Source organism: Aspergillus luchuensis, chromosome 6 (genome assembly GCF_016861625.1).
Source record: "Aspergillus luchuensis IFO 4308 DNA, chromosome 6, nearly complete sequence".
Classification (NCBI taxonomy): Eukaryota; Fungi; Ascomycota; class Eurotiomycetes; order Eurotiales; family Aspergillaceae; genus Aspergillus; species Aspergillus luchuensis.
The window spans coordinates 40,360-53,128 of NC_054854.1; the positions used below are offsets into that span (position 1 = coordinate 40,360).

Sequence of the window (12,769 nt, forward strand, 5' to 3'; positions counted from 1 at the left end):
GAAAACCTGCTCAGTCGACCTCAGAGCTGAGCTGGCTGAGGAAAGGTGTCGTATGGAAGGCTGTGTACAGTGTAGGAACGGAATCATATCACCTGCCGATCTTAAGATCGGATGGCAGAGCGTTGCATCGGGCTCGAGCTGCTCTAGTGGGCCGTCATGATCTATCACCCCGTCGTTGTCTGGGAGGAAGTCAAGGGTGATATCATAGTGTACGGAGGCCATGTTTGAGCTGTCAAGAGACAAATTGATGTATTGCTCGCATGCGGGAGGACTTTGATAAGCTGGTGGGGGCATAGCTACTGCTCTTACCAGTATTAATATAGAGGTTCTTGTGGCTATGTCTCCCGCCACAGCTGCGATTGGGTAGCAGTCAGGCAGGAAGATGGGCCGGATGCTCCAGCTGCGACACACATGATCTCAGCAACGGGACGTATGATTCTCCTCACCAAGAAAACAAGCTTAGCACCACCTCCCCAACGCTCATAATGGCATACGGGCCGAAACCTTCTCACAATGATTATACCGTGGCGTGGATATGCGCACTCCCAGTGGAGCTGGCGGCTGCCCAAGCCCTTCTGGATGAGACCCACGATCAGCTTCCAGCTGGCCCGACTGACGCGAATATTTACACACTAGGGTGCATATATGGTCATAGGATAGTCCTAACCTGCTTGCCTAGCGGAGTATGCGGCACGATCTCTGCAGCAGTTGTCGCGACCCAACTTCTGTCAACTTTCCATTCCATTCAGTTCGCCCTCCTAGTCGGTATTGGCGGAGGCATTCCAACTAAGAATGCAGATGTCCGTCTTGGCGACGTAGTCGTTGCAAGACCTACTGACAACAACGGAGGTGTCGTACAATATGACTTTGGCAAAGCAACAGCCGCTGGCTTTCAGCGGACAGGCATGTTGAATAACCCGCCCAGATCCCTCTTGCATGCGATCTCAAAAGTAGAAGCAAACCATTTGTCACATGACCGTCAGTTTGTCTCTTTTCTGTCCGAATTCGAAAGGAGAACGACTGGACAGGGAGCCTTGGTCTTTTCGAGGCCGGTCACGGAAGATCATCTGTATCTTGCAGATTACCATCATGCTGGCATCCGGTCCGATGGATGTACAAATTGCGATAAGTCGAGGACGGCTTCACGGCCTGTCCGATGCGATGGCTTGCCAGTGGTTCATTATGGATTGATTGCATCAGGGAACCAAGTGATCAAAGACAGTCACGTACGTGACAAGCTAGGGCAGGAGCTTGGGGCGTACTGTGTTGAGATGGAAGCAGCCGGTTTGATTAACCATCTTCCATGTTTGGTGATCCGTGGCATATGTGACTATGCTGATTCACACAAGCATGACGCATGGCATGGGTATGCTGCCGCTACAGCTGCAGCTTATGCGAAGGAACTACTTTCCGTAATGCCAGTTTCCCAACATCATATGGCTGCTTCGATAGATACTTCGCAGGGTGAGTGACGTAACTTGCTCCTGATAAAGCATCTGACCGCTGATAGTTGGAGGCTAGAAAATTACCACACACCATTTCAACTGACTGACGTACCCACGATAAGCAACTTTGTCGGTCGAGATGTATACCTCCGCAAGCTATGGGAGATCCTGCGACCGAATAAAGTGAAGGCGCGCAAAGGTGTCGTGATACATGGAATGGGTGGGCTGGGCAAAACACAACTAGCAGCCCACTTCGCTCGCATGCACAAAGAGGACTTCACGTCAATTTTCTGGCTGCATGGCAAGGATGAGACTAGCTTGAATGCGTCATTTGCAGACCTCGTTGTCCGCGTCAGAGATATGGCTGCAACCGACAGTACGCACCACCATTCGATGCAAGGAGGGCCACCTTTATGTGCCAAAAGAGCCCTAAAGTGGCTGTCGAAGCAAAATAACGCTGGGTGGCTTCTCATCTACGATGATGTAGAAGCTCCTGACATTAAAAGCTGGCTGCCGACTGCAGATCATGGCTCGATTATCATCACAACTCGATCACCGCAACTTGCTGAGGGCATGATCGCTCACCCACTCACGCCGCTTCCCTTTGAGGATGCCTTGCAACTACTCACTGGCGAGCCAGGCCCTAGAGACAGCACATACGGCAGATGCCAAAACGACCCAAGCTCCGAAGCACTAGCTAAGCGTTTGCACGGATTACCTTTAGCACTGGCACTTGCAGGCTCCTATATCCACCGGACAGGTATGAGCTGCTCCAAATACTTGGAATACTACCAACGCGAATGGTGCAGCCTTCAGGCAGCCGCACAACCTCTTCGAGGGTATTCAAACGGAAATCTGCAGACGGCGTGGAGAGTTTCTTATGAGGGAGTTAAGCAAAACTCTCCACTGGCGGCACAGACCTTCTTTATTCTTTCGCTCTTTCATCACGAGGATATATGGTACGAGCTACTCCACAGCACCATGCAATCCCGCATTATACCCTCAGCGCTTTCAGAAGCTTTCTCAAACGAGATCCAATTTTCAAAGTTGATGCAGATATTGCTGGACTTCTCGCTGGTACAGCAGTCTTCGCGCAACGGGAGTTATTGCTTACACCCGGTCATACAAGATTGGTGTGAGAATGAGCTTCCGTCTGTCGATTCGGACCTCGAAGAGCTTAGCAGAGAGACCTTTACCATTCTCGCAGTCACAGTGGGCTCGAACGCCCAATTTGCGCTAGACACGAACGACTGGTCGTTGCAACAGCGCCTTCTGTATCACGCAAACAGACTCATGCCATTGATACGAGGCAAGCCAAGAGAGAGTCGAAATTCTGAGGTACTTTCGGCACTTCATGCGATTGGGCGCCTGTATTGGACACATGGAAGGCACGAACGAGCAGAGCAGATGTACCAAATGGCTCTTGCTGGGAGAGAGATGGCGTTCGGCCCAGATCACAGAGTCACTCTCCAGACCGTCCATAACATGGGCTTGCTGTACCATGACCGGGGAGATTTGAGATCAGCCGAGCTGATGTTTGAGCGCGCGCTTTCCGGATATAAAAGCACCGAGATTGGTGATTCTCAACTGGAGGCGCTGGATACGCTTCAGAGCCTTGCAAATATCTACCATGCTCAGGGGAGACTGGACGAGGCCGAAAGGCTGTGCTATAAGGCACTGACGGGATACCGAAGTTTATCGACAGCAAGCAGTCCTTTGGTCCTGGATGCAATGCATAACCTTGCGAACATCTACTTTTCTCAATACCGGTTACCCGAAGCAGAAGAGCTGTACGACGAAGCCTTGAGGGGCAAACAGAGATCTCTTGGTGAATATCATACGTCGACGCTAGACACAATCCATAACATAGGTGTTGTCTATTTTGAGCAAGGCCGAGGGCAGGAAGCTGAAGAAATGTGTGAGAGAGCCCTTTCTGGAAAGATGACAGTATTTGGGAAAGACCACTCGTCTGTATTCGACACGCAATTCCAACTAGGCACCATTTATCGCTCTCAGGGTAAATTGAAAGCGGCCGAGGAAATGTACCAACGCGTTTTGTCTGGACGAGAGAAGGTTCTCGGCGCTTGTCACTCCTCGACTCTTCATACTATCCACCATATTGGAAATCTCTATTATATGCGAGGCAGGCTGCAGGAAGCGGAACAGATGCAAGAACGAGCACTCAACGGCTTTGACCGCACCTTTGGTCATGACCACACCTATACACTTGAGTTGGCCCATACGCTGGCTGTTTTGTGTTGTCAGAGAGGGAAGCTCGATAAGGCAGAATCATTATTTCAACGCGTTCTGTCCGCCAAAGAGCAGATCAATGGGAAGCGCAGTGGACCGGTGCTTGCTATTCTGAACAACTTAGCAAATGTATACCGAGAACAGGGCAGACTCCGGGAAGCAGAAGAGACCTACAAGTTGGTCTTGGCCGAATGGCGGAAACACAGCCCAACGCATTCTGCAGCACTCGGTGCTTTGAACAATCTAGGTGTCGTCCACCAAGACCGCGGCCAACTGAAAGAAGCGGAGAAAATGTTCAAAGAATGCCTAGATGGATATGAAAAAAGCCTGGGTCCTAATCATTCCCTTACACTGGACGCGGTATCTAACTTAGGAGACTTGTATCTGGATCAGCACAAAGCCCACAGGGCAAAGGAGCTTTACTTGCGCGCTCTTGCCAGCTATGAGGAGACCATGGGTCCCGACCATCCGAAAACACGAGAAACCGCAAACAAAGTCCGCTTGGTATCCAATCATCCAAACTCGGCCAAGCGAGATTTTATGGCCAGACTTTGGAAAGGTAGTCGCTGGTGACATAATTTACTGTGTATTTCTGTTGTATGCCAAGTTTTTCCATACCTCGTTCAACTGGCGAATAAAAGGTGTTGATGAATTCCTACCTTCGGCGACACAGTGGTATTTGGTCCCGCTGACACGATATTTCTTTCTCTAATTCAACACGTGGCTTTAGCATTGGTATGTCCGGAGACTAACGATATTTGATTGTTCTCTATTGCCCGCTAATCGGGATTAAGTTTGCTATATACGGCACTCATATGCCTAGGATAAGGCTGGACAAGAACAGAATCGGGTGTCCTGCTCCGGAAAGGCAGCGGAGATGATGTTCATGAAAACCTCACAATGCTTCCCTCAGAATGCTCGACAACTCTTCTGTGAAGGCCTCGGGATGAGTAGCGGATGGCAGATGCCCACCGGCTACCATCTTTACTGGTAAGCCTAACTCGGCACCTAAGGTGGTGATCGGTTCAGTGGTCAACGGAGTTGAGGACAATTCACCCCTAATGAGAGTAATCTTTTCCCGATAGACCTTCAACACAGGGAAGGGCACTTGGTATCCTAGCAGGACAGGTAACTCATATTCGAAGAGGAAGTTGAAACAGAGAATTGACAACGCAAGGAGCTTCTTGTGAGTGGGCGAGTCACGAAGCAGCGCACGGTCTTCATCGCTCGTTACGACCGGGACAAATGTCTCCGAGGCGGCAGCTGGACCATGGGCTTTGTATATCGAAACGGTCGACTGAAATGCTGCAGAGACCTGCTCATAGCTCTGCTTTGGTAGGAGGCATGGTATGCACGGGTCATGGACAATTATCTCTCGGACCAAGTCTGGATGAGTGCTGAGCAGTTCAAGGGCATGCATGCAACCAAGTGAAATGCTGTAGATGAGAACGGGCTGGTCAGGAGAGAGGTGCTGTATGAGAGCGACTATGTCGTCGACGGTGTCCTTCAGCAGGGTTCGTTGCTGTTCTCGCGTTGGTGGAGAGAGGAAGCGACTGCGGAGGGAGCCTCGCCGATCGAAGCCGATAACAGTATATTGGGACGATAGCCGCAAGGCGAGGTCTTCGTGGGTTAGGTGCGTTCCATGGGCCGCTGGGATGATGAGAAGCGGTGGACCGGAACCGCGGATTTCGTAGTAGATGGATACACCAGGTCGGCTAAGGACTCCGCTGGACATCGTTGCTGACTTGCTTTAATTCTTTCTTTCGTTTGTACTGTTTTTTTGTCTCGCCTGAACTTGATAGGGATGCGCTCCGCGTTAAAATATGTAGATGTTGGTACCGCCCCGGGTTCCTTCAGTTGTAATCGGACCCTTGATTTAGAATCGGCATCGGACAAACTAATTGGAGCAGCAAGAATAATTGAAGCAGCCGAAGCCAGTCTCCCGGTATCTATTTATGGTATGATGGTGGTGCCTTGCACGTTTGTGTCTCGCAAAGATATGCCCAAATTTTGGTCATTCGATCAAGTGCCAACTAGCCCGTCCCTTAGATCCATATAGTCCGAAAATCAGGGCATCCGAAAAGCAATTATGGATGAAGTTCGTATCTCCTACCTCTGCAACTCGTCTGGGTCTACATGGGACGCCATGAAGAGGCGCACAATTGATAGAATTTTTGGTGTGTCATGTACGGTAGGCACATACACGATATATTGTTAATAATGGCCTCGCTGCTGCATCTCCGTCTCGGATCGACGCTTTTAATGAAATAAGTCTGAGACAGTTATAGAGCTTGAATGGACTTCACGTACTTCCGTTAGCGCACTTATATTCTTTTTGGCATCACTGAAAATTTGCTGTAGGGGAATATTGCCGTATTCTCAAATCGCTACAGATAGTGATGTTCAGCTATACCGTAATGCCTGTTTACGACACCCCTTACAGCACAGTCCTTGCCCGTGTGGCGGCGGAGTGTCATAGATCGAATGGCCATCTGCTAGGGAGAGATCCCATATAAGACAAAAGAACGGAGTGAATTGCAGGTCCATTTAATACCCTCGTCTCACCGATATCTAAAAACAGCAGGCTGGCCTCCTATTTACTCTATCTCCATTATTGTGCGAAGGCCCATTGTCAAGTACCAAGAGTAGGGAGAAGACTATTTCAACCAGAACCTGAAGGTCAAGAATTACGATATTGCCACTGAGCAACTCCCGGTCACACGGATCTCACCAATTCAGCAAAAGGGCGTCCCGCCTTGCTTTCGAAGGAGGGATGGAGACTCCAAGGCAGTGCTTGGTGGTGCCTATGTGTACCCGAAGTAGCGGGAGAGACTAGTTCCCCAGTCCACAGCATATATAGTTTTCAAAAATGGCATTTTATATGATATTACTGTCTCATACAATTTGCTTTATAATTACAGAACAGATTGAACCGGCAACTTCCCAAACTCCAACTGCTGATCAACAGTGTCTCTCACTTGATCCTCCATTGACTTGAATTTGAGACCGAGCTCTTTCTCAGCTCTACTCGAGTCCACCGCGTAGTTCATCCAGTCCTCTGGAATCAACTTCCAGGCAACGGAGGGGTATTGTTGTCGGACGAACTCGTTCACCTCCTTCCATGACTGGCGTGGAGCAGAGAGTAAGAAGGACTGGAAGCCTCGTGTGGAATCACCCAATGCCTTGACGTGTGCCGCAGCGACATCATCAACATGAACCCCCAGAAACTGACCATTGATGGGCTTTGCTGACGACAGAAGAGTGAGTACCAGCGCTCCGCAACTTCCACTCGGATCATCATGTGGTTCTTGCACCGGATTTCGACCATAAACCCAAGATGGATGAAATGTTGTCACATCAAACGGTGGGTTGCGCTGTTGTACAAAGTCGATAATCGCTTGATAGGAGGCTACCTTACTCGCGCGGTACTGTACCATCGGGTCGAGCAAAGGCGAGATGCCCTGCTTCGCATCATAGGGAACTCCAGTATCCTCTATGGAAGGTCAGTAGATGTCCGCCATTTGGAACCAAAGCAGAACTTTCTCACCGGTGATTACTGTCCCGTGCGGTTGACCAGCCAGGGGCATAAATGATGATATTGAAGATGTGACAACGACCTTTTTGATAGATGAATTTTTGCAAGCAGACTCCAATATGGATGTTGTTCCCTGCATTGCAGGAATCAAAAGGTCGCTGTTTCGATCTGGAAGTGGTGATGCAACATGTACAACATATTGCACGTCCTGAATTGCCTCATCAAAACATCCGGTGACCGTAATGTCACTCACAACGACGAAGTCAATATTACTGAGATGGCTGCTGAATATGCGGCGCAACTTCTCAGCTTGTTCAGGGCGTCGGATAGACAGGCGTGCGCGGTATCCGGCCTGCAAAACCTCAAGGGCAACGCGAGACCCAATGAAGCCTGTTGCACCTGTGATCAAGACGGTAGGGGCCATTATGCTGTCATTCAATTTGAAAAATGGCGGTCATATTGGCTTCCCTGCCATTGTCATGCTTAAATAGGGCATCTAGCCACCACAGCTGGACAACGACATGCGTGTCGGAGTTTCTATTAACGGTGACCGAAGCTGTTTACACCTTACTGACGCACTCAATGGAGATAGTAAGCTTGAGTAGCTCGCTAAGTACGTGTGATAGTAGGAAATTCATGCAATATGTATGCGTTGACTTACTAGCCCTTGGTTACGATAGGGTCGATCATACAAGCTGATTGGAGTCAGCCGATGGAGGTTCAATCGGCATAACGCATCTTGTTGCATTTGGTAAAACTCTTGATTCAATAAAGACCCCTAAGGGATTCTCACTATAATCCGGCTACGGACTAACAATTACAAGGATCTGAATAAATACCAGAGTGCGCGATCAGAATTAACGGGCCTACTTTACTCCGTTGATGGACGCGGATAAACGCACTCCTCCGCGGCTCGGTGAGTCTAATTCTACCAGAAAGGCCTTTCAGCTCACCGGTTACACTACAGGATGCTAGCGCCTGACAATCTCGTGGCTAAATCATACTGTGTAGTTTACTGTATGGACTCCTCTATTATTACCACACTATCCCCACTAGTTCCAAGTCATATAAGTCAACCCCCCCCCCCCCCCCCCCTGTCCGTCAATATTTATTAGTCCGTCGATACTATGATACCGTCTCCGATACTCCGTGCGGATCACAGGAGTTGCAGGAAGTGCACTTTCAGAGAGGAAAGAGAAAATCACGTCGTGTCGATATCCTTGAGGAAAAAGAAATCGAAGCTCAGGACTTCCCTCCATCCCTTTCTGATTATCGATATGGTTTTTTCCTTTTGCTTCTCCCTTTTCTCTTCCAATTGCTAATGAGCGTATTTCCGGTAGTTAATACTAGATTGATGAGTTGGCAGAGTAAGATTTGGTAGTTGTTCGTTAGACTTGCAAGAGATGCAGCTCTACACCAATCGTTTATTATTCAAATTCCATATGCGACAATCAAGTAGCGTCACGCCTTACCTCGTTATTAGTGTCGATCTTAGAGGACATCTTGTCAATGTCCATGAGACCGACTAATTCTATATAACCCAGTTCGTCGAACACACCTAGGTAGACACCACGCCTTTTATCTCAAAGCCTAAAAACCCATTCCTCCAAAATGTCATATACACCGGCCCAACTAGATCAATACTTCGAACGCATCAAACTTCCTCATGACACTCGCGCTCGCTTGACCGCTGGGAATAAAGACCTAGAGGTTCTGACCAGCCTTGTGCGCCATCATGTTGCAGGGGTTCCCTTTGAAAATACAGTGCTGCACTACACCCCCCAGCAGTATTTTGAGCTTAAACCTCAAGGTCTATACGAAAAGATTGTACTTCGTCGTCAAGGTGGCACCTGCTTCCAGGTAGTCAGGATCCTAAGCGAAGTCCTGCTTTCCATCGGATACACGCTCTACAACAGTGCAGCGCGTCTGAACGCAGCAGCTAGTATCTCTCTTGCAACCACCGGCGATCCTAACCGACCAGTGGGTGCACAGTTCGGTGACTGGCAACACATGGTTCTCATTGTTCGCGTTGACGGACAAGATTACCTTGTGGATGGGGGCTTCGGTCCGAACTGCCCTGTCCAGCCGATTGCCCTGCGTGATGGGTATGAATTTGTGGATGGGCGCCTGGGCCGTCGGGGACGGCTGATCTACGACAATATCAACAAAGGCCGGGCGCATCATCTGAAATACTGGCGACTGCAGTTCCAAAGCATGAAATCAACGGCGGCGCCGTGGATGGACGTATATGCATTTAAGGAGTGCGAATGGTTAGACACGGATTACGAGGCCGGTGCCCGGGCAGTTGGTACAAACAAACGCGTATGGTTTCGGTTCCGTGTGACTGCTTTCCAGTACGTGCTGGAGGAGGGGGTCCCCGCGGGCTGGGTTATGCTATGGCATAATATGCTTATACGGTTCCACGGTGGCAAGGTGCTGGAGAAGAGCTTTTTGGAGTCTGAGGAGGAGAGGATCGAGGTGTTGGCGGATGTGTTCGGGATTGTGTTGACCGACGACCACAGGAAAGAAATTGCCGGAATGTTCTCAGCTTTGCCTCCAAAGAAAGCAAGGCCATCAAAGATGTAGATTTGGATTACTGACACTTGGGCCAACCTGCCGGACACTGCAATAATTTTCATTTCTCTGCTATATTGCTTTATATTTAATTTGATAGGTGTTTGTTTATATTCATGTTCGTATTGGGCTGTCAGGCGGCTGCAACTACTGTTACTTAGTGGTCTTACCGATGGATCTGCGTGAAATAAACATTTACACTACCTCGACTGGCTGGCATCAGGTAATTACTCAGGTCATCTCTCAGTACTACTGCATATATCACTGCTTTGAAATGACTTGAGTCTGTCTTGCTCTTATTCGTATGTTCACGAGGCCTAATTGGAGGGAAACGAGTTGGCGGTACATGCATGTCACTCACGAGATAACAGGTAGGATAGGCTAATGCGGCTCTCACACAGCTTATTATGAGTGCTATAAATCGACTCGCAGCTCGCCCGATAAGTCCGAATTCATGTAACTGCATCATAGTCGTCCAGGAAACATCCTGAGGCACTTTCCTCGGCTTACCACCCGACGAGCCCGAGCGATCGTTATTATCTCGGATGGTCGGGTACAAAACTGATTGCCGTGTTCGGAAACTCGGGAAATTGGCCATGGCATTTACCATTCCCCGCTGGTTGCATTTCCGTGGACCTATCACTGAGATTTGGCGTAGAACCAAGCATCTCAGGATATGTGATACAAAGGCGGAACTCGATGGATTAAACCATGAAAATACAGTGAGGCCGCGCATACTCTAGCACGATGACTGTTCTGCCCGACCAGACCATCAACACGCGCCCGAGCTTATGTCAGAAAGATTGAGAGCACTCAGCAGCTTGTACAGGGCTATCAATTATACGGATCAGATGGAGCCAGCCATGAAATGAGAGTGCTTGAATTCAAACGAGACTGATGAGGGTTGTCAGCGAGCGCAGTTTAATATTCCTCAAATGACAGAATAGGTTACGGAAAAAGCCAACCTGAATGGCTATCGTTGCTGTGTTAAGTAGTTGAAGGCATGGATCAATCCGAGATGACAGTCCACACATCCTCTTTGACCTTTGCATACTAATTCGCCTCATCCTCCAAAATCACCTACATCTTGAGAATTCTATAACACTTCGGTGCAGATGCAGAGTCCATACCCCAACATTTCACCACGAGGTTATCAGATGCTTGTGACAGACATAGTGTACCAACAGTTTATTGCCACTCCAAAGGAAGCAGAGATGCCGTCGGTACAAGTAGGGTTGCGAAACAATCCCAGACACATGGGTGATGGAAAACTCCGTATTCCTCCAGTAACACTGAGTAAGATGAGTTTCAATCGGCTATCACAACGGCTCGCCATCACACTCGCAGTGGACTAGGCGTGATATAGCACTATGGAAGGACTATTTGTATAAGCATCTTCTATATTACAGTCTCTTTACTTCTACGTTACTCGTTTATATATTGTGGCGTATAAAGATTTTGTTATGAAGCATCTATGCCCATGGTAGTACTCGCGCATTCAAGTAGTGGGTGGAATACCTCCAAGTATTGCAGTAAGCACCAAGCCCTGTCTTAGTCACATCACACTTTGCACCAATAGCTGTGTACTGACCATGCCCTGCTCATTCCCCTTACCAGCCCAATACAGCCTCCTTGGCTCCGCGGCGCTCTCATTAAATGCCCACAGCTGCTCTCCGTTCAGCATAAGGAACCCATCATCCGAGACTCCCCACCCAGTCACCGTGTCGATAGCCTCAGGCTCTGCCTGAAGTTGAATGATCCATGCAACTGAGGTCTCATCGGCTAGCACAGCCAGTGCCTGACCGTAGGGCCCGTATCCGATGGTGCCGTCTTTATAGGGAGATACTATAATTATCAATTAGGTAGTTGGTACAGGAGGAACAAGTAGAAGCTTACACGTCAATATGGTTTCTAGGGCGCTGTCATAGATACCCCAACCATCCGTGGTAAGTACTGAGTTATCAAGGGTGGATAATAAAGTAAAATTAGCAGGAAACGAAGTAGTTGTGGATGCAGCCAAGGTAATAATACCACACATGGCTAGAAGGGGTTGGTTAAATCTCATATTTAAAGCTGTGAAGGAAATTGCTTGATTTAATAACAATATTTTGATGATAGTAGTTAGAAAAGTATGGTAGAATATTATCATGAAATTAGGACAAGGCAAAGGCTTTTTATACCTATCTTGGATAATTTGCCGTTTATGTGATTGGATACTCCGTAGCTAAAAATAGCCGTTCTTATATGTAAGGCCGACTACCGGCCCATCTAGTGCATTCCTTGAGTAGCGATATGGGACGCCTAAGCTGACTGCTGATCTCTCGATGCTTGCTGCGCAGTGTCTGGGTTGATAAGAAATAGTTTCATATACGCAATAATGATGCATGTCTCTCTTTAGATTATTTACCTAGACCCGGGCAGCTTCATCTTTACCCTTTAGTAAATATTCAAATAAGCACGATACTACTTCTGGACCGTATTAGACTAATTTATTATACTGATTATTTATGGAAAGAATCCAGGCCGGCCTGGTGGACGGTAGAACGGAAAGAGACGAAAGAGAAAAGATACGCATAATAATAATAATAATAATAATAATAATAATAATAATTGATCTGATCGGGTCAGATGATCTTCAGGACAAGATGTGGAGCAACATGTTGCTCCAAATGTGTTTTCATGGAAGTTATGTCCTAATTTCGAGATGCGACCCTCTCTCTCTAACACGTGGATGCCTTGTGAGCATTGCTTTACCATTCTGTCATGGTCATTTTCAGGGCAGAAGTAGACAACTAGAATATGCAGTATGGTGAATAAAAGTGAATATAAAAGATGCACAAGATTAACACGAGTCGGAGTACTTTAGTCGACATCACTGTCGCTCAGAAAAGACTTCTGGCCGGTCCTGGTATACTAAGCCCGAAATAATAATTTACTAATACTAATTCAGACTATAAATTAAGCA

General features: G+C 48.1%; 5 protein-coding genes across 5 annotated transcripts; 2 read left to right on the forward strand and 3 right to left on the reverse strand.

Annotated features, from left to right (window-relative positions):
* Positions 1 to 485: 485 nt before the first annotated feature.
* On the forward strand, positions 486 to 4,268 carry AKAW2_60015S (uncharacterized protein; the record flags this gene model as incomplete). Its single annotated transcript, XM_041692093.1, has 2 exons — positions 486 to 1,464; positions 1,522 to 4,268. 2 exons carry the CDS (start codon positions 486 to 488, stop codon positions 4,266 to 4,268), a joined length of 3,726 nt encoding a protein of 1,241 aa, XP_041545513.1.
* A 322-nt stretch (positions 4,269 to 4,590) lies between these two features.
* On the reverse strand, positions 4,591 to 5,430 carry AKAW2_60016A (alpha/beta fold hydrolase; the record flags this gene model as incomplete). Its single annotated transcript, XM_041692094.1, has 1 exon — positions 4,591 to 5,430. One exon carries the CDS (start codon positions 5,428 to 5,430, stop codon positions 4,591 to 4,593), a length of 840 nt encoding a protein of 279 aa, XP_041545514.1.
* A 1,180-nt stretch (positions 5,431 to 6,610) lies between these two features.
* On the reverse strand, positions 6,611 to 7,654 carry AKAW2_60017A (uncharacterized protein; the record flags this gene model as incomplete). Its single annotated transcript, XM_041692095.1, has 2 exons — positions 6,611 to 7,188; positions 7,243 to 7,654. The coding sequence occupies 2 exons, from the start codon at positions 7,652 to 7,654 to the stop codon at positions 6,611 to 6,613; spliced, it is 990 nt and encodes a 329-aa protein (XP_041545515.1).
* Positions 7,655 to 8,841: 1,187 nt separating this feature from the next.
* NAT1_3 (arylamine N-acetyltransferase family protein) lies at positions 8,842 to 9,816 on the forward strand (the record flags this gene model as incomplete). The annotated part of the gene is made up of 1 exon (XM_041692096.1): positions 8,842 to 9,816. One exon carries the CDS (start codon positions 8,842 to 8,844, stop codon positions 9,814 to 9,816), a length of 975 nt encoding a protein of 324 aa, XP_041545516.1.
* Positions 9,817 to 11,359: 1,543 nt separating this feature from the next.
* AKAW2_60019A (uncharacterized protein) lies at positions 11,360 to 11,869 on the reverse strand (the record flags this gene model as incomplete). The annotated part of the gene is made up of 2 exons (XM_041692097.1): positions 11,360 to 11,649; positions 11,701 to 11,869. 2 exons carry the CDS (start codon positions 11,867 to 11,869, stop codon positions 11,360 to 11,362), a joined length of 459 nt encoding a protein of 152 aa, XP_041545517.1.
* Between the last annotated feature and the right edge of the window lie 900 nt (positions 11,870 to 12,769).